At 31.1% G+C, this 23,036-nt stretch overlaps 1 protein-coding gene across 1 annotated transcript; it reads left to right on the forward strand.

Annotated features, from left to right (window-relative positions):
* Positions 1 to 901: 901 nt before the first annotated feature.
* On the forward strand, positions 902 to 22,485 carry LOC108912767 (kinesin-like protein KIF9). Its single transcript, XM_023455591.1, has 11 exons — positions 902 to 1,137; positions 5,292 to 5,385; positions 8,185 to 8,410; positions 8,459 to 8,583; positions 8,644 to 8,864; positions 8,920 to 9,064; positions 9,117 to 9,410; positions 11,716 to 11,854; positions 15,636 to 15,994; positions 16,561 to 16,836; positions 22,097 to 22,485. Exons 1-11 carry the CDS (start codon positions 902 to 904, stop codon positions 22,280 to 22,282), a joined length of 2,301 nt encoding a protein of 766 aa, XP_023311359.1. The 3' UTR covers positions 22,283 to 22,485.
* Positions 22,486 to 23,036: the final 551 nt, after the last annotated feature.

The following is a 23,036-nucleotide window of genomic DNA, read 5'->3' on the forward strand; positions in this document are numbered from 1 at the left end:
AGATACTTGTGAGAATGACAGGGTTTTACAACCTGGTGAGACAGTAAACACTGGAAATCGCCAGCATCCAAATAGTGGCAACTGTGCATACCTGAAGGTATGTGCAGTGGTACTGATGGTATGTAAGACCTATTCTGTCAGCATGGAGTTGCATGCAGTAGCACTTGGAATCTATCCGAGGTCTCTCCCTTTACCCCACTCCACATGACTAGAGGTGTACCCTACAGTATCGATATATGTCATGGGTGACGCACATGGGGCTTTCACCACTTTACTGTCCAGGATTGGAGGGGTGTGTAACTGCAATACTATCACTGGAGACGTACATGAGATCATGTTCTCAATTCCACTGTGTAGGCTCATATGCACATGTAGTGACATTGATGCTGTAAAAACCCTGACGAGGATTTACAGAGGTCACTACGGAACGTCTAGCGGACCACCATTGTCTAAGGAGTTGTTCTATTCATAGGGGCCTTAGAACCAACAACACGAACCAAATTCAACATCAAAGCCTAACCCGAGAACAAGAAGAGCAGGTTAAAGATTCCTGGCTAAGACTAAGGAAGTGAAAAGTAAGTCTGTAACTGGTGGTGACCAGGTACATAGAGGCCATGCTACACAATCTGAAAAATTATGGTACTTAAAGGTAAGTTATTCTGACAGTCATATTTCATATTTTTAGATGAAAACTATCGAAATTTGCCTTTAGTAATAAAATGTTATTTTTTCGCCTGCTTTCCTTTGTCTATACTATGAAAGTATAATACAATAATCTATAATAGATCTAGATGCTGTTTGCGAGAAATAAATAATTGGATGTCTAATTCCTGGGTAGGCTGAACTTTTGTGATGTTCCAAATATGAAATTTATGTCAATGTGACAGTTTCAAACAAAATCATGTCTACAGCAGGGAAAAGAAATGCTTTGGTATATTACAGAATTTTTCCAACGACTGATACTCAATGGGATCTAATAAAGATTGAAAATTCAGCACTTTACATTAGAAGTACCCGAGATGTATTGAAGGATAATAAATATTCTTCAAAGTATTGGGAGTATAAATGTGATGGAATCTTCAATAATGATTCCCAAGAATTTGTGTATTCACAGATTGTAGAAGGACTTCTTGAGAAGTAGGTAATATTAGAAACATTTTCTAAATAAAAAAAAAAACAATGTATTTTAAGACATATACTAATTTATGGCCTAAAAACGTATTGTTCCGTAGCTCTGATAGTAATAATAATACAAAAAAAATGTTTCAAATAAAAGTTATTCCAAATAAAGGTTTTCAAATTTAAGTCAAGTTATTTAAAGTTATTTTCAGTTACACAGGCCATCATTTCTGGGCATTATTATTATTATTGCATTTTTTAATGTCTCAATTGATAAACAAATGCTGAGTCTAAGTCAGGTATGTATAAGTATGAGTATAATTCGGCTTTTTTTTTTAAAGGCCGTTGCATCATTGAAAATATATCAAATATTTTAGAAACTAAACATGATAAATTGTGGTTTTCACCATTTGTTCAAATGTGAAGGAACCTATCTTCTACATTACTTAGTACATTTCAAGTAGAAAAATAGTTATATCAGAGTTTTCCATCATGGATATTTTGATTTGTAAATTTTATTTCTTCCCATTTTTAATAACGAATTTTTGCCACATAACGACACTATCTTATTCTACACAAAATAGTAAAGACAAATGGATTAGATGAGCTAACTATATTCCTCGATTTAACAAAATCGGTAATTTTCTTTGTAGCCCACTACATTATATACAGACATACCTGAAATTTTTTATAGTTTCTCTGCAAATTTTAAGAAAATTAAATTACATGCTTAACAAAGTTGTAGACATTTTGGACAATTATAGAACTATTCGTATGCACTTTTTATGTCGTGGCTGCTTTGATAAGAAATTTATTTGGATATTTTTATAAGCATTTTTCTAATATTTAGGTAAATTTTATTTTAAACGATGCTTAAAAGTCATTTTTACAGTTTATTTGGGCTTTGAAAATTCATTCATTTATTTATTTATTTATAAAGGCTGGTGTTACATACACATAAAAGTGTTTAAACATGTCCAAAAAAAAAGTGGTAAATAACAATACACATAATGATAGCAAGTAACTAACTATGTTATACAAATATAGGGTGATTCACAACTTATCCTAAAAAATTTGGGAATAGATGCGGCATGAGAAATGGAGTCAATATTGTAAAAAATTTTTTTGTAAAATCCTTATAGTTTCTGAGAAAAAAATTATTGAAGTTATAGCACGTTAAACCACTACATAGCTGGACAACTGTAGTCTCTAGCATCATTCACCACGTGGCCTCATCGACTCCGAATACTGAATTCGGATTTTGCAATCGTCGTTGTGATATTTACCTGTTATCTGTGGTTTTTATAATACATTTTTAGTAGTTGGTGTCTAAAATAGGTAGTTAGTGTCAAAAATGGTTTGCGTGTACTCGGAGTTGATGGAAATCGTTTTAATTTATGGTGAAGCGTTTGTGTTATGGTGAAACAAGACATCATTTGTGTTAGTTCGTAGAAAGTGAGTAAGATGGACCCAAATGTGTTTACACGTGAGTGGATAAAATTTTGAACAATTGCTGTTGCAGCATCGGGTATGTCAAATGATTTTATTATTTAAAAACGCAAATTAATTTTATTAATAATTAATAAAGGCAAAAGCATTTGAATTTGCCGATATAAAATAGGTGCAATAAAATTCTATTTACATATTTCTTTCCTTGCGAAAGTTTTTGTCCGTTTTTATCACGCCGCCATACCGGTCGCATTGTGCGAGGTCAGGTTTTACAGTGGTCCAGTTTCCAGTGCCGTGCAGAAGTGTATTTTTAAATCAATCAACTGACCTTTTTGATTTTTTCTTTACAAAATTGTATTTGTAAGAGTCCCCTGTACATCCAGATTTTTTTTTTTTTGGATAAGTTCTGAATCACCCTGTATACATAAACAACATATAATTAAAATAAATAGGATAAACGACACACTAAGATTAATAATAACATTCATATTCGAGTTACATTACTGTCAATAAAATCATCAAAACTGTAAAAGGCATTTTTTATTAAGTATTTTTTTATCCTTGATTTAAAATTATTGACGTTAAGAATTTGAATATGGTGATGTATTGTGTTAAAAAATTTGATGGCCCAATAATTAGTACCGACCCGCGTTTTACTAATTGTAAGTCTTAGAAATTTATTACATAAATATGTGCTCTTTCGGGTTTTATAAGAGAGAGTCTCACTTCTGATTTCAAAGTTATGTATATGTTTTTTGACATAAGTAAGACACTGAAGTATATGCACAGGGTACAGTTAGTATGTTCAACTTGGAAAACTCTACAATCATCTCTAAAACCAAGGCCAGATATGGTTCTAATAATTTTTCTTTGAAGAGTAAAAACTTTTTTCATAGAGGGGGCATGACCCCATACTAAAATAGCATATAGTAAATAAGTATGTTTTGATATTTTGGAGCAAACATAATTAACATGTTGATTCCATGTCGGTTTAGGGTCAAGATGAACTCCCAAGAATTTTACATGTGCTGGATTATTCCAGTTTTCCATATTCCAGAGACTAAAAATCATAGTTTCGGTCTATGAAGTATTCAAACTGAATTGATTACTAGTAAACCAGTTTTCAACCGATTGCATGTTGGTCATAAGTTCTAGTTATATTTGTATCATCAGCAAAGAGTATACTTACTTTATTATGTGGTATCCAATTTTATCAAATAAACAACTACAAAGATTTTGGAAAATATAACAAATAGCCCCTAACATACTAAATTTCTACTTTTCTATTTGAAATGAATAAGTAATTCATACAAGAGATACATTTTTTCAGATTTGAATGAATGGTGAAAATCACCTTTTGTTGTGACGTTTACCTTTGAAAATATTGTCAAGGACGCGGCAAATGCCATTAAAAAAAAAACAATTGACAGAATCGATATAATTTAGATCTAACATTTGTTTATCTAAATAGGCATTAAATTCAATAAGGTATTCAAAAATACAATAACCTACTTACGATTTGTTCCTGTTGAAAAATAAAAAGATAAGTAATGTTCAGAAGAAGTGGGACATTCTGTGTACTTAATCGAAAATAATTTGAAATTGCTAAGAAATGGATTTGGTGCAACCATTATTTGAATGCCGTAAAATTTTTTAAATTTTATCTTCTGTTATACAGAATGACGTTTTAAATATTTCGGAGATTGTAGAGTATGAAATTCGGAACATTTTGCAATAAGCAACTTATAGCCGGAAATGTGAAATAAAGTTTTTACAGCAGTAGGAGGTGTTTGACCTCCTATCACTTAGGCAGCTACTCTTCCACCCATTGATGTAATGTTATTGCTGCGGATGAAAGACTGTAAATATGCAACTACAGAAGTCTACCCGAGCCAGTGTACAGGAAGTTGTTTACTAAGTGCTTGTCGTTCTTCATTTCACACCTTCCATCCACTGGCATTCGATGTAAACACACGGCTAGTCAACTTGAGTCACTGTACACAGTTGTCTGCTTATCATTATTCTTTATGTACTGTAGTTACATTCTGACTTCATAGAGGGTAATTACACAGTTGGAGAACTTGCTGATGATATGCATTTGGGTTATGGTGAAGCTCGTTGTGGGAATGCCAGTGCAGTTCGTCGGTTGCCCGCAGGAATGTACCCAAATAGATGACATTCGAGCAATTGGTTATTCACCAACATCGACAGGGTGAGAGAAACCGTGTCAGTTAATACAGATTAGATGGATGCAAGGAGAAGGATACGAACCCCTAAATTTATTATATGGAACATGCAGCCAATCCAAGATCAAGCACACATGCAATTGCCCACACAATGTACGTAGATCACGTGAGTGTATGGCGGGTTTTGCCTGGTAAGCACCTACATCTATTCCATGATCAACCAGTCCAAACAATGGGACAACCTGATTTTGAAACAAACTACAGTATTCTGGTGTTTCATTTAGCCTACCGAGACGTAGCAAGTGCATTGTGCTATAGAAACTTTATTTCACATTTCTGGCTATAAGTTCCTTATTGTAAAATGTTGCGATTTCGTCCTCTATAATCTACCAAATTTTTAAAACGTCACTCTGAAACACCCTTTAATCATTTTATGTCAGAAAACATGAACTGTATATACTAGCATTAAAAATTTAAATTAATTGTCTTAATTTTCTTTGGGTGAAACATGAAAATGCTATATTATATTTTTCTTAGAATCATTGAAGGATTTAATGGAATTATTCTTGGATTTGGACAAACGGGTACAGGGAAATCCTTTACTCTTGGTGGATTACAGTTTTCAGAGGACGTAAGTTTAATTTGATTCCAACTTCATGTACAGTCATATGTTCAATGTGGTACATTTACAACCAGAACTCCCCCTAAATTTTACTTATAGGACACAAATGAGTTTTTTACATATGCATCGTACAGGGTGTCCCTGAAATGGCTGGAAAAAATGATATGGTTGAATCCTTAATCAGTTTTACTTTAAAATAACTGTGAATCAAATGAATTTATTAAATTTTCAAATACTTGGTGGCATCGAAATTCTGAGGTTCTTATAGTTACGGTGTTGACACCTTTACCACTGGTTGCATAATTGCAATTGAGTGAATTTCTAAATTTATTAAGTTAAATCGCTAGTCCAAGTTTCTTTAATCTATGTCAATTTGGAGATATTTACGTTTTTCTGATATTTTTTAAAAACTGAAACACCCTGTATATTGAAAATTAAGCCATTTAGAACATAAACTCATGGGTACTGTTTTCCTCAAAATTGAACAAGGATTCCACCTTTCATTTTTTCCAATCATTACTGAGACTTCGCCTCTCTAGTAGCCTTCTAGATGTAGATGCCGAATCATCTATGTACTTTGATCTACAGTGGCTCTATACAAGACAGTGGCGACAATAGCCACTAAACCCCGCTCATCCGCCATGTTGCATCCAATGTCAAATTAAAAGTAACTTTTATAAAAAATAAATTAAGGACAAGAATATTTTTCTTATAAATTTTACGCACAAATTTTAAGCAAATAACTCCCTTGGAAAGTGATTTTAAATAATGAATGAATGTAGAATCTACTTGTGCAATAGGGGAGGATAAATATATAATAATAGCAACTATTGGTTTTTATTTTCTAGGCAAGTAAAATTAAGCTTACCTACATTACACAATGAAATTTATTGGGTTTACATTACAAAATAAATACTTAATACTAGTGATAGTATTTGTTACAATAAATGTCTAGCAACACTTACTTGCAAGCTTTTTTTATGCTTTTTGGCATATTTTGGAAGCTATAGGTATATAATCGCAACATAATAAATATTATAACAATATTATTTTTGATCTGATGACAATTTGGTAGATCTAAATTTAAACCAGACATTTCTTTTAAGAAAAATCTTTTAAATTTATGTTTTGTCAAGATACAATCGCAAAAAATGTTGTAAAACACTTTCCATCTGCAAGAAGAAACAAAATACCACTTCATTGCAAAAAAGAGTGAATGTTCTCTAAATCTCTTAAGTACGCTAAATTTTGAAAATGTTTTATAAATTGCCATTTTAGAACTAACAGAGTGTATTGTCTATGGAGTGTACACATCAGTTTGTACAAGTTTTTGTTGTTTTAACGATACTTTGAGTAATATATCCGCACACATTATAAAGAGAATTTAATTCACTAAAACTAAGATTAAATTTTGGTTCTTCTATGTTAGCAGGAACTTTAACTTCCTCATAAGTAGGTGTTATATATTTTGTTAATGGTGTCCAAAAAACCTGAAAAAAATTCACGGTTGTCGTCCTTATAGGAGCTTCTGCAAACATAACTATCCCTTAGTACAGAATACCCAATATAGTATCACTAATAATCACCAAAATTAAAATAAAACAATACAAATATTGAATAACACCATAAGAACGCTCCTGACACATGACACATCACAGATGAATTCATGATGAATTTGACACTGGTGACTGGAAGCAACATGGCAGCTAAAATCACGTGGACCAATTAAAAATGATACACTCTATTGTCACCACTGTCTTGTATAGAGTCACTGTACTTTGATCCAGTTCAGAAACCATGGCCTGCTGCAATTTTTTTTAGAAGCGATTTTGTGGAACATTATTTTGGGGATACTTCATATCAAACATCTGACTACCTAGCCTTATTCAGCTTCACATAATACTCTAATATGTAAAATTTCATAAGTTTATAATGGAGAATATTTTTTTACGCAGACTTAAAATTTTAGTAAAGAGTTCTGTTATAGTTTAATAATAGTATGATGATAATGATGATATGAATAATTAATAATAGTATGATAATGATAATGATTATCATAGATAATCATAATCATCATGATAATGATGATCATAGAAACACGTAACAGAAGAATAATAATTTATTCATTAATTAATGACACTAACGGAGTCTGTTTATTTTAGGATGCGTTTAAAACTTACCACTATTTTAGACCTATAAACATACTAGTATTTTCTTTTATAATTAACAGTGGCAGTACATAATTGGTTCATTTTTAATATTCAGAAATTTTCAATAACTCCTAGATTTTTAAACTGAAACAAGATTTATAAACTTAAAAGTTTAATCAATCACCAAAAATTATTTTGCAATATGAACTGATAAAATTTGAGATATTGATTAAGAATATGTAGCCAGATTTCTAATAAAAAAAACCTGCTCAGTTTCCAAAAATATGCTTCCAAAAAAATAGCAGAATATGGTTTACTAATCCAGATAATTGTAGTCGGTTCAGCAAGTAAAACTATTGGAATACTGCCAAACTATATAAAAAATATTTAGCCTTATTAATAAAATTATGAATGGGCAAATCTTTTGTCATATTTCAACTTATAAATGTCTCATGAAAAGCGTTTTGTGGATAAATCAGAATTTCATTGGTTCAGATAGCTATTCAATATTTTAGGTTACTTTGGAAACATCCCGAATAATAATTTGCTTAAAATAGTTGTAGGTACCTCATTTGAACCTAATGATAATGCATTTCTAGAAAAAGAAAAATGTAACAGTATCTTTTATTGGTAAAAATATATTTTGGTCTTCTTACAGGAATTTGGAGTTGCTCCCAGAGTAATACTTGACTTATTTAAGTTCAAAAATGAACTTCCAAGAAATATAAAAATGAGAATCCACATGTCATATACTGAGTTTTCAAAATCAAACGTTATCGACCTCCTCAAGGATTTTCCTAATTTCATCGATCCATGGCATGTTAAGGATGCTTCAAAAATAAAAATTAAAAATGAATATGAAGCCATGAAACTTTTATATAAAGGTAGGTAGAACAGTTATGGTGGTATCTTGTATTATTATTTCATTGTAGGAGAAGGACGAAAAACATTTGTCAGTAACAATGAATATAGGTCACATGTTGGTAGTAGTGTACTTACATTTCATATCGCAACAGCAAATCAGGATTTCACCTGTCCAGAAAAGATTTCATCGAGGGTAATAAATATTATTTAATAATGAATTATCTGAGTAATATCACTATTCCTATATGTTTAGTTGCATATTATTGACATGGCCGGTGTAGATTCAGTGGGTAATAGTTCAAGTCAGTTTAAAAACCGTTTAGATGTAGGAAATGCAAATATAATAAAATCTTACATGGAACAGTTTATTTTATATCTGATGCAAAATATTCCAAAGCATATTCAAGTTAAAGAGAGAACAAATCCCTTAATTTATTTCCTTGGGAGTGATTTAAATAATGAGTGTATTTTACGGTAATCTATGATAATGTTTTCTTTAAACAATTAAATAAATTGCTTATATTAATAGGTTTATCGGACATATCAAAATTCAAAAAGATCTTCAAATCACATCATCAACATTAAGATTTGGACAATTGGTTAGAGGTTTGAAGCCGAAAGTAAAAGAAATAGAGTCAGAAATAAATGAGGATGTTAAATTTCAGTATTTGCAAGTACTTTTTCTGTAAGCTGCTTAAATTGGAAAATTTAAATTTACCATTTCAGAACAAAATAGAAAATTTGCAGAATGAAAAGATTTACAATTCAGTTTTAATGAATCAAGATTTAACATTAGATTTAAATCAAGATAGAATTGAACATATCCAGGCAACAGTTGATGCATACCTTCGTAATCGTATTACCGAATTGAGTATTTTAAATATTGCTGAGGCATCAGAAGTTTTTAAAATATTTAAAGCCATTTGCAATGTACCTGAGGAAGATAAAAGTAAAAATCAACAAGAGTCTGATCTTAAATCTAAACGTGGTTCGAAAACTAGTTCAAAAACTTCACTAAAGGTAATTATAAAGTAATATACAGTAACAAAGGGCAAAAAATTAAAGAAATTTTTTATTTGTCTTATGAATTGCTATAGGTACCTATATTTTTTATAAAAAACAAACAATAAAAAAAATTACTTTATTGTTCTTTATCCTATCTACCACAAAGTAGGTAATAAACTTTTAACAATACAAATAAAACAATAAAAATGTTTTTTTTTGGGGTAAGTTGAAATCAACTATAACTGTAAATATAACAGGGTGATTCCACTTTAAATACAGAAATTGCAGGATTAGATTCATTACCAAAAAATATAGAGTTTGCACTATAAACTTTTTTCCTGTAGCACTCGGTATTAGAGATACAGGGTGTTTAGTTTACGAAATAATATATATTTTCTGTCATATCTTCATAGCGTTATAAATTTATTAGAAAAATTCAATAAAGCCCAAATATCCCCTAAACGGCTTCTATTATTAAAAAACAAGAAAAAATTCATTCAATTAACATAGGGGTACCTGAATATAACATTATTTCTGTCAAAAACCACCAGTGGCATATACTTTTCTTTAGAAAATTGGGCAGCACCTTCATTAGTATGCCACTGGTTAAAACCAGGGAGTTAATATTGCATTCAATAAAAGTGAATACGCTGTAGTAAATTTCATTCAATTCCGTAAGCGCATTATAAAGAAATGACACAAGATATAATTTTTTTTACAAACACCCTGTATCTTGAATATCCCCTAGGAAAAAAGTTCATAGAGCAAACTCTACTTATTTTTTGGTAATGAATCTATTCAGTTTCTGTATTTAAAGCTAAATCATCCTGTATAATATAATAAACTAAATGAAAAGCTAAAAAGTTTATTGTTGTATATTATGATATTCTTTATTATGCATTTTTGGTTTACTTTTTTAAGTTGAATGCAAACACTATTTATGTAAGGTCGAAAATTTGGCAGTATTAGTCAGGACGCGATTGCCAGATTGTGCAAAAGTCTTTTTTATTTTGGAAAAATAGACAGATGTAAAATTAAGAGCACTTTCACATGGGGAGACTGTCTTCGTAAGGCTATCTGCGAGAAGACTAGTTGTACTACTTCTTATGCAGTAATTCAGAGGAAAGTAAGCGTCATAAACAGTTGCCAGACACTACATTTCAGTTTCAGTCACCTATCCTGTCTAGTTGCCGTCGATTGATTCTGCATCACAGCGACTGGTAAGGCACTGAGTCATATGGACATATTCATACTTGGCAACAGTTTTCTTCACTTTAATAGACAAACAGATACATTATGAAAATGGAACATTCTACTTTTGACAACAAAAATTAATAAGTTTGGTTTAAGAAAATTCATGCCTGTGAAATTTAGCAAATGAGGATTATTCATATCAACAGAAGAAACAACAATGTTGGGTGATTCAAATGTTGTAATAGATGAAAATAATTGAAAAACTTTTCCGAATCCATAATCTGTTTTGCAGTTTTTTTCTTTTTTTTCTCAGTCGAAATCATACCACCAGAATTTCCTTAACATCCATATTTAAAAGTCACTTCAAAAGGTGAATCTGTATCGCTTTTCTTGCATGGAAAATTGTCTGTGTGACTGTCAGTTGCAGACAATTTTCCTGTCTGAGGGCACTTTAAAGATATTTAGTAGGACAATTGATGAAACCTTTGCTCAAATGTTGGACGTTCACCAAAATCTAGGACGATTGGCAAGTCTATTTCCTTGTATGCTGAAGAATTAAACTTGGTTCTTGCTATTTTTTCTTTTTAGTTTAATTTAAGAGAAAAAATCATTTTTTAAATACTCTCACCTGTAAAAAATCAGCCACATAAAAAATATAAGAAATTGTGCCAAATTTATGTTGCAAAATTAAGTATACAGATGTGTACTTAGCGATATTCTGTGGATGAACCCATTCTTTTTTTAGAATTTGCTCTTTCATTGTAAAGAGTAAACTGTAAATTCTCCCAAGGTGTGTTGTAGAAGAAAATTAAACAATAATTGTGTTTTTTCATAAAATTGCACTACAAAAAATGATTCAACATTGAAAAGCCACTGGTGTGTACATATATTTTTTAAAGGTATGGAAAGCGTTGCTTAGGGATGACCAATCAAATTTTAATTTTAGAGAAGGGATATGGGGTATATGAAGTTTATATAAAATTTTCTTCTTAAATTACTATGGAAACCTCTCACAATTTTAGACCACTAAGAAAAGACCTTTATGTCATAAATAGGCACTGACAACAATTTTATGACACAGTATGTAGATTAATAAAATGTCTCCTTATTTTTAATAATTTTTTAGAATATCAAGTCACTTAGTAAGCGAATTAAAAGATCGAAAGATAGTATGATTACTTTGGAAAAGACAAAGCCAGTAGAATCTAGAGGATCTATTCGAACAAAAAGATCTGTACTTATAAATCGATCACCTTCTGGTTTAGGTAAGTAGCATTTAATAAATTTTGTCAAAGTTCATTTCATTCCTTAAGGAGGTTTATCTGATATGGAATTGACAAACAAATATTCATAAAAAAATTAATATAAGCTTATTAATATGAAGAAAATCCTCAAAAAAGATAATGACTAGTTTGGATACCTAAAAGACCAGATATTAATAATAGTACATTGTGTAACGAGTGGGGAAAAGTTGCCAATAGCGCCACGAGGACGCAGTTGACGCACGAGCAAAGCGAGTGCGGAAAGCGACCAAGTGGCACTAAGGCAACATTTCCGAACGAGTTGCACATACTATTTTCTATCACAAGTGCGAGTCGTTATGGGACCTATAGTGTAGGGGGTTAGGTGCACTGGAAAGTGCTAGATAGTACAACAGCGTGATGTTATTTTCATAGCGCAACGCTGGAGCGTTGCGCTATGAAAATAACATCACGCTGTTGTACTATCTAGCACTTTCCAGTGCACCTAACCCCTTACACTATAGGTCCCATAGCGAGCTCGCGTGATAGAAAATAATTTTTCACGATTTAGTACGAAGTCTTATGAGAATAAAGATTTTTTTGTTCTTTCCACTTAGAATGGGCGACAATTGACCAACAGTTTTCACAGCAACTTGTATAAATAGGAAACCGATATCTAAGGAACAGTATGACAGCTCGTAGAAATTGATTAGGTACTTGTAACATACATAATTTATAATAATTCTCCGTCAAACTGCTTTTGTTGACTAACATAACCTTCATAAGCGTGATAGCGGTTCTCGACCTAGCGCATTATTTGAAATTTGCAGGTGTGACATAAGATGTATATTTCAAGCTTAGGCATCCAAACAAACAGAATGATTGGACCCGAGCGATCGAACGCCGAGCCGAATGCGCCAGCCAAGTGCAACATTGCCACTAGCGAATCTACAGAAAGTCTCATTTGACCTTAAACGTACCCGATAAACCTCCTTAATCAGAAATTTTTTACTAAATTAGGAAGATGTAATTCATAAAATAGGGGGTGTCCCAGATTGCCTAAGATGATTATGCCTAACCTGTTGATAGAACTTTCAAAAATATGAATGGACAAATGTTTCATGAGTTTTCAAGGTACAAGAGGTTGAATTTTTTTTAATATTTCCAAAACACATTAAGATAAATTAAAATTTACACAGGTATTTCACTTATTTCTTATACTTCAAAATTTAAGATCAAAATCATCATTTATCTGTTATCTAATAAAATAATAAAGTATTGTGCTAATGAACTAAATTAAAAATTTTTTCGAAAAATCCTGTCATACCAAGTTGGTGGCTATATTCAGCGACAAATTCGATGAGTTAGGCCATTTACTTTTATTCATCATTTGGAGTCAATCGAAATTATGATTGTTTATACAGACCAATAATATTACATGGATTGAATCTGTCGCATCAAAACAGTGAATAAAAGAACATGGCTTAACTCATCAATTCTGCTGGCTGAATGTAGCCAGTATTCTTCATTACCAAAAATCTAGGTTTGCAAAAGATCTAACCTCATAGACAAGTTTCTTAATTGATGATATTGTGGGGAACAACTACTTACATTCTACATTACTCAAGTAGCATTGATATATACCAGCATAGTATCTATCAAATAGTTTGTACCTAATTAATAAATTACCTAAAAAAAATAATAAGAACTGAGTTCTCAAAATATTATTATTAATAACATTCTGCATTCTTGTCGCATAACATCACCTTTGATACAGGCCAACCCAAAAAAAATAGTTATGAAAAAAAGTGCCCCCGACATGAATCATTCTATGGCTAATGGTCATGTGAAACCAAATCAATTTTTTTTTATGTATCACAATTGAGGCACACTTTTATATTGTATTTTTTATAAACAAATTTTTGTTCATACATGCATTTCATCTTTGATAACTTCTCTCCTTCTATCTACTTAACAGAACATAAAAAAAAACGATGAGACTGTTCCAAATTCGCTTCTCACTACAGGGATCTTGAAAAGGGTGAGGGATACAAACTAACTTAAATGGGGGCAAAGTTGCATAATCAGGGGCCCAACATAATGCCTCTAAAAAATCAAGGCTCACGATTAGTTTTTGAAATATTTGAAAAAAAAACGAAATTTTGGAAATTCGTTTTTGTTTCATTTCAGCCTTGTTTGAGATGATATTGAAAAAAGAAGCACTTTCTCATGTCCACTTTTTGCCCTCTATCGAATGGCATAATCAATTTTTATTATATTTTTTGCAAGCCTTTATGAACCCCAATACTGTACTGCCTCAGCCCGAACCAGATTTAGGCGTTTTGTCTCGAAAAATCCATCTTCAGTGTATTCGTTCCAAATTTATCTAAATTTTGTATTTAGATTACTTTGTTTCTTTGAATTATCATTCAATAAACACTGTAAGTGTCGTTAGACAGACAGACAGAAATTTTTGTAGTTCTAATTTGTCTCCAATATTTATTTCAGGACTACAGGTACAATAAAAATATAAAATTACGTTTTTTGCAACTTTCAACGATGATGGATATCGTATGTTGTGCGATATCTTGAAAGTCCTATATTCATATTTCAAAATTAGACATAGAACATCCAGATACTAATTTATTAGTACCTACTATTTAAAAGATCGTACAGTTTATATTATAAAATGGTTCAAATTTACTTATTTTGCAAAATAAATGTAGAATGATTTTAAAATGATATAAAATTATATTTTACACAACTGTTGACATTCAAGTCTGCTAAATGATGATTAATTACATTATAAAAATTGTGAAACATAAAAATGTTAAATTTTAACAGGAAACGTGATCGATAAATATTAGTTACATTAAATCATTAAACGTGTTTTTTCTCAAAAACAAATAAAAAGGCTGTAATCAATTTTGTAGTCAATAAAGGGTGTTTCGAATTGATGAATAGATGTTTTTTCACATTGCTGCAGTTTGTTACCAATAATGAATGTAGGTATCAATTTATTATATTGACAAAAACTTTGTAACAAAACATTAATTTAGAAAAATTGACCTGAAATTATATTATATAAACATTGAATTTTTTAAAAAAGGAACTATATTGTACCATTATTTTTAAGAGCAAATAACTTTCCAAAATGTTTTGTGTATAGTTTCAATACAGACTATGTAAAAAGTAATATCAGTAGATAATTTCTAGGTCGCCTTTTATTAGTATTACAGTATTATTTTATTTATCGAGTTCATAATAAATAACTTATACAGGGTCTAACAAAAATAAGGTTACAGACTTCACCAGCAAATAGAATACTTAAAATTAGTAGGGGTACTTCATATAAAATTTTTTACTAAAGTGCTTCCTTGGTGAGATACAGGGTGTTGAGGTTGAAAAAATAAATAACATTTTTTTTAATATCTTTTGACTACTTCGAATTAATTTCATGAAATTTCGTATCCGTGGGTTTTTTGGGATGAGAAATTCGAATTTATAGACAATTTCGTTGTATCTTTTAGAGGGCGCCATAAGCGACCATTAGGACACATTTAAACTGCCAAAACTTTTTGTATTTCACTTTGGGCTGGAAAAATCTTTTCCCCCGACTTGTCTGCTTAAAAAGGTAAACCTTGCTAATATCTCTATAGCAAACCGTTTTCAACAAAAAGGCATTTAAATTCGTAAATGCATAAAAAAATAGTTTAAAAGTTATTTTTTTACCCCTACCAATTTTAAGTGTTCTATCTGCTGGCAAAGTTTGTAACCTTATTTTTGTTACACCCTGTATTTACAGTTGCATCAGGGATCTCTGTTTCTCAATATGTGAAACGAGTAAGGTCAAATTCTACTTCTTTGGGAAAACAGTCCTCAGTTATGAATAGAAAGTCCACTGCTAATATGTCGGTTAAAGACAGGAGGGAATCTAAGAGAGATTTAGCTGAGGCTTCGTTGGTACCAGACAATATTCCCAGATTTGAGACGGCCTGGAATGCATTCATTAACGATGGTAAATCTACATACAAAGCTCTTTTTGCCCCATATAAAGTTAATGAAAACGATATAAGGAAGGTATATATGAATTATCAAAAAGAGATGAACGGATTACAAATTTGTAAAGAAGTTGTGGGCAGGAGAGAAAATGAATTGTTAGAAGTAAGTAAAAAAAAATTGTAAATTCACTCGAAATTAAATATTTTCTCTCAGATTTTTGATGAATTTTAATAGAAATAAGTAGCAAAAAAATTCCTAGAAGAATTAGTGAGTGCAAAAGATATTTTTTGCATTAAGTTGAAATAATATGATTAAAGTTAAGATATTGTCTGAAATTATTTATTTGAAGTATTATTTAACCTCATTTTAACACAACCCTCAATTTTGAGAATAAAGTATAATCATTTTCGTCACATAAATATTTTTAAAGTGAAACCGTCTGAAAATCTTAGTGCAATCTGTTTATGTACAATTAACATATCTGAAAGTCGCTCTACTTCTGTAATTTCAGATACGCAAAAAAACATATTTGATGTGTATATAATTTTTATTTAATTATATAATTTATATGTATAAATTTTTGCTTTAGAAATACTAAAGAAAAAAATAAAAACACCTAATTTTACTGATTTGTTAATATTTCGTGATAATCACAGATTAGTAAGTGGTTTTAATAGTAATACAGTATAAAATTTTCATAAATATTAATTTATTAATTTTTATAGGCTAAAATGTTTAAAAAATTCAATGCTTCAAACGAATCTGATCCTGTTATAACAGACATTGACAAAATATGTCAGGAAAATCTGAATCATGCACGAATTGATTTACTGGAACAACAGGAGGTAGTTTTGAAATCACAGAGCGAACTGAAAATACTTTTGAATAATAGACGACATTTAAAGCAACTTTTACAAGACGATTTTGATCAGTATTGCAGGGAGAATTACAACGTTACTATTCCCATTTTAGTTGCTGAAGGAGAAGAGGAAGAAGTTATTTTGGTGAGATAAAAATGACATGTTTAATGTCTTGTGATTTTTGATTGTGATTTTTATTTTATCCACTCAATTTCATTATTATTATAATATATTTCTACATTTTTTCCAATTTCAATTAAATTTTACTCTGTATTATTAAATATTATGAATTTTGGAAGAAAATAGTAAAATTTTTCATTTAGACATTCATTTTTTAAGAAATGGAATGTGGAAGTTTAAATTAAAAGAAAATATATTAATAACTTTATCATTGAATCAATTATTCAGTTGAAATTTTGTGCACACTTTTATCTAATATTAATTATACAAATTAAAACCCAAATGTAACAAATGAAATAAACATTTAACTTTTATAAAATATGCAGGTACACTTATGGTGGAAAATATATTTTAGATTAAAATTTTATACTTTTAATTTTTATCATTTTTGTAAAAGTTTTATGTAGAACTTTGTAAGATATTGCAACTTCTTTGAATATACCGGGTGATATTTTTAACTTGAAACTTTTAAACATCCTAAGAAATAAGCTCTATGAAAGAAGTGACCTGTGGGGGGGGGGGAGGCGTTTGTGAATCAGTTGATGTATTAAAAGAAAGGGTCATCAATAAAACTGAGACATTTTAAGTAGTCAGAAATTTTCCAATTATTTTATTTTACTAAAAAAAAAATGTTATGCAGGCAAAAATCTAGGACATTTTTAAACAGAAAAATTTTAATCTTTTTATCTTCATTAATTTATTCTGTTTTGATTTTTTTTTTCGGATAATTTTGGGGGGGGGGTGCGCTCGCCCCCATCGCCCCCTGCTTACCTTTCACCTATCAGGGTACTTGATTTATGTGAGTTCCTTCGCCTCTCACTGATCAGAGTGCTTGATTTACATCAGTAATCCCCTTGTCTCATCATCTTTCAATTAAAGTAAATGCTCAAAATGATGGCCTTTGACTTCAATCCACTTATTAATCTGTATTTCAAATGTCTACACAAGTGAGAAGTGTGTCTGCTTGAACTTCAGCACTAGCATTTCAGATTTATTTTGGTGGTACTTGTTTGTAAACATTGTCTTTGAGGTAGCCCCACAAAAAGAAATCTGGCGAATTAAGATCTGGTGACCAAGCAGGCCAATTTTCCAAATCAGCTGTACCAATCCAGTAACCATTGAAATCACGAACAAGTATGTGCTTCATGTTCTACCACCAAATAGTGTGCTGGACAACCATCATGTGGAAACCACATTCATTTTCCAAAACGTCTCTTTACATTTAACATTTATTCATATTCATTTGACATAAATATCCATTTGACATTCATTCATGTTCAAGACATTGACATTCATTCATATTCAAGTTGCCTTCAATATTGTGGGGGAAAGGGAAGGATGTGTTATGATAATAGTAGTTTCTTGACAAGTTATTTTTCAGTACTTAATAGAAAATTTGCGAAATAAAATTTGTTTTCAGTTCGTGTTTTTGTTGAAAACGACAAATCTTTTTGAAAACTAACAAGAGTTAGAAAAGTTTTAGAATTAAATTCCCCATAAAATAGAGCAAGAATTTTTTAAATCCGCCAATGGCTTAAAAAATTCTGTCACACTTTAATGGTGCATTATCTCTTATCAACTCTTTCAAATGCTTCAATTGAACTCTACTTACTGTTGATAAATATACTCTTGGTACACTCACTTCGTGTACCAAATTTGTTTTTTTTAAGTTCAAGTATAACTAAGATATTGATTTTTTTCAAAATTTGAAACTCCATTTTCAAGGCCTTATGAAAATAATAATATGTTAAATGGTACCATCCACAGGGATGTATTTTCCTAAGGGCATAGGGGGCGATTGCCCAGGGCGGTTTGTTCCAGAGGGGTGGCCGAAGGGTGGTCCCTCTGGTTTATTTGCTGACATTTTACATTTACTAACAGGTACTACTTACTTACTGGGTCGGCCAATCATATTCGCCCAGGGCTCATAATTTAGAAATATATTAAGCTTAAGCAAAATTGAGAAATTAAACAGCAGCTAGCTCAATATCACATCCAAAGAACTTGCAATATCTAATAAACCAAACAATAAACCAACATTTTGATTGATAGAAAATAAAAGATAAATAGATGATCTAAAGAACAAGGAAAATCTTATTACCTTTATTTGAAGTATGTGGTTAATGGTTCAACCTACTTTTTTGTAACATCCTGTGCATCTAAACAGTATAACAGAGCATAAAAAATTTAAAGCATGTTTTCTTCATTATTCTTACGTTGTATTAGAATTATAAAAATATGACAGCTCTTTACTAATCCAAATACATAGAATATAATTCATTCATGACCTAGAAATTTTTGGTCTAAATGGTCAGTGGCAGCTGATGAAAGTTAATGTATTAATAATTTGATAATGAAGTATGTGGCCCGTATTGTTATTTAAGAGGTTTGGTCTACAGAAAAATTTTATAATGAAAAAACATTAAATTAGTGATTGCCAACTTTGAGATCCCAAAAGAGAAAAAATATTTTTTTCATAATTAACTATAGATCTAATTAGGTGTTTTTTTAAATTTTTTACAAAATAAAATGTTTGAATTTATATATACTTAAATTATAACTGGACATTAACATTCCATTCTTCAAATCTCGTAGTGCTGTAAAATTTAAAAAATTCTGAAAATAAGAAATTGTTTCTATCAATTAGTTGATTATGAAAAAATATGTCTTTCGAGATCTTAAGGTTGTCAACCTTTATTTCAAATTTTTCAACCTTTTTTGTTCTATGCTTCATTATCAAAATTATGAACACTAAATTTAATTACCTACCACTATATTATACAGGGTGTTCCTAAATAAGTGTCGCAACGGAAAACTGTAAATTCCTCTTGAAAAAAGAAACATTATTTTCCTCTTCCATTTTTCTCTCCGGGCTTTCGTTTTCGAGATACACGGTGTCAAAACTTTAATTTTTTTTTAGTTTTTCTTAGGAATCGTTTGAACTACAGGACTGAGCTTTTGTACACACATTACCACTATTAATAGCTACTTTTTCGCACCCTTCTCAAATTCATTGGACATGCCAGTGGTAGAGATTTTAAGGTATCGTAAGGGTTTTCCCCCCTAAATTTTACGCCACTGGAATTTTCCACAATAAGAGTTCTCTTGGTTCATTGCTCTAAAGTCAACCATTTTCAAGAAAAATGACTTTATGAACAAAAACAAACATTTTGCTAACGTTTCGAAAATCTTTTGTAATTCAAAAAATAGGTAGTAATTATTAACAATTTTAACGAAATTTAACAACAGATAAGATTTTAACTTTTTTTTATCAATTTGGCAAGTAAAATTACAAAAACTGTTCAAAATTACGTCTGTTGGCTTGAATGCACGCATTACATCTTCTAATCATGTTTGTATGAACGTCGTTCACAATTTGATGGGTATTTCTAATTTGTTCCGCTGTGGCTTCAACCCTAGCAGTCAATTCTTTGACCATATTGACAGGGGTTTCATAGACAATGTTCTTCATATGACCCCACAGGAAATAATCAAGTGGGGATAAATCCAGCGACCGGGCGGGCCAGGGCCCCGGACCACCTCTTCCGATCCATCTTTCCCTGAATGTTCTGTTGAGGTACTCTCTTACAACAACTGCAAAATGCGGGGGTGCCCCGTCATGTTGAAACAACATACGTGTCGAATATTTAAGAGGACATCATCTAATAATTCAGGTAAGGCCTCTTCGAGAAAATTTAAATAAATGGGGCCGGTCAGTCTTGGCGGCAACACATAAGGACCTATCAAATTGTTGTTAATAATACCCGCCCATACATTGATGCTAAATTTGTGTTGATGACCATTGGGAATAATAGCATGGGGGTTTTCTTCACTCCACAAATGATTATTATGTAAATTGAAAATACCGTCTCTAGTAAAACTGGCTTCATCAGTAAAGAGAATTGATCTTGGAAATTGAGCACTTTGTTCAAATCGGTCTAGCAACCAGCGACAGTACTCCCATCGTGGTGCATAATCGTCTGGAAGTAACGGTTGTACCTTTTGAAAATGAAAAGGGTGAAGTTGTTGCTCTTGTACGACTCTCCACACGTTGACATGGCGTGTTTGTAAAGTCCGAGCAATTCCTCGGGTACTTGCTCTTGGATTTTCTTCAATCAGATGAAGTACATATTCTTCAAACTGTGGGACCCTACGGCTTCTTTGCCGCCCGCAGTCTCTTTTATTAGGTTTAAAACTTCCGGGTTCCCTCAGGCGTCTCTCAATTCGAGGAAATATTCGGTCAGACGGCGCGGCGTTCGACGATTTGGAAAACGCAGCGAATACAGGCGTTGTGCAGCTCTGCCATTACCGCGTGTTTCACCGTAAATTTTGATCATATCAGTGTATTCATTATTAGTAAAAACATCCATTTTTATCACACTTTTAACAATTTTAAACAATTAAAAATTAACACTCAGCAGTATGACATTTAATTAAATTGACACTCTTAACAGTTCTGAGGTAAGTTGTTTTCAATGGTAACTTAGTTTTTTTCCTATATCCTTTTTAACGGACGTAATTTTGAACAGTTTCTGTAAATTTTACTCGCCAAATTGATAAAAAAAAGTTAAAATCTATCTGTTGTTAAATTTCGTTAAAATTGTTAATTATTACTACCTATTTTTTGAATTACAAAAGATTTTCGAAACGTTAGCAAAATGTTTGCTTTTGTTCATAAAGTCATTTTTCTTGAAAACGGTTGACTTTAGAGCAATGAACCAAGAGAACTCTTATTGTGTAAAATTCATTGGCGCTTTAGAATTTGCTGTCAGAAGTCAATTTTTCCAGTGGCGTAAAATTTAGGGGGGAAAAACCCTTACGATACCTTAAAATCTCCACCACTGGCACGTCCAATGAATTCGAGAAGGGTGCGAAAAAGTAGCTATTAATAGTGGTAATGTGTGTACAAAAGCTCAGTCCTATAGTTCAAACGATTCCTAAGATATTGGCGAAAAACTAAAAAAAAATTAAAGTTTTGACACCGTGTATCTCGAAAACGAAAGCCCGGAGAGAAAAATGGAAGAGGAAAATATTTTTTCTTTTTTCAAGAGGAATTTACAGTTTTCCGTTGCGACACTTATTTAGGAACACCCTGTATATTATAGCCTAAAAATTAGGTGCCAAGTTATACATCTGCAATGTTTGAGCTGGGATTATTTGTAAATTTTATATATATTTATTTTACCTATTTATATAAAATAAAAGTGGTAATGTTTTTTTTAAGGAGGAAGTAGTAAATGTGGACACTAAAAAATCAGATGAAGATGTCGAGCAAGAGCAGCTTAAGTGTTTAGAGAAAACCTTCGAAATGATTAAACTGGATAAATTGAAAAAGATTATGGAAAGAGAAATTTGCAAAAATAAGAAGCTTAGAGAATTAAAAAATCGGAAATGGAAGAATCTGTATTAAAGTATTAGTATCTATTGTACCTATGAGAATTTAGTATGAAATATAAATTTGTCATGTGCCAATATGTAACTATATGGAACTAAAAATGAAAAGTAGCTGCCCATCTGCCCATCAAATTTTCTTCTGTATATTAATAACTAAAATTAAATTAATTTTAATTTTGATCCTGAATTTTTTAAGGCTTTTAAGGGATATTAAAAATTTGTAATAAGAGAATTGAGGTTTTCTAATTATACTATCTATATAAATAAAAATGTTTTTCTGTTGGTGTTGTTGGTTGTAAATGTTGGTAAGCGCATCACTTGAGAACGAAATGATTTAGCTATTTTTTTTTAATGTTTGTAATAGACTGAATAAGCTTTTTAGTGAAAGAAAAATTAGAAAAGTTGTCCGGAAAATTGAAAAATTCGGGAAATAGTCAATGCAAAGCGTGGCAAGGTTCACCTAGTTAATTATAAATTTCTAAAATTAAAAAAATACCTACGAACAGATATTAGGAATTACCAGTATATTTTAAAAAAAATAAAATAAAAAATAAAAATACTGGCAAACTCTTTATTTTGTTGCAGGTACAATATAAAATGTATTTCTCTGTTAAGACTCTCATAAAAATAATGTAACATAAGCCTATTTTCAGGCCCACTACTGATTCGATTCAACATTTTAATTTGATTCGACAATTTGTTTCGATGCGATATTTCCATTCGATTCAATATTCTGATTCGATTTTTTCTGGGAATCAATGAATCAATTC

Source organism: Anoplophora glabripennis, unplaced genomic scaffold (genome assembly GCF_000390285.2).
Source record: "Anoplophora glabripennis isolate ALB-LARVAE unplaced genomic scaffold, Agla_2.0 scaffold784, whole genome shotgun sequence".
NCBI lineage: Eukaryota > Metazoa > Arthropoda > Insecta > Coleoptera > Cerambycidae > Anoplophora > Anoplophora glabripennis.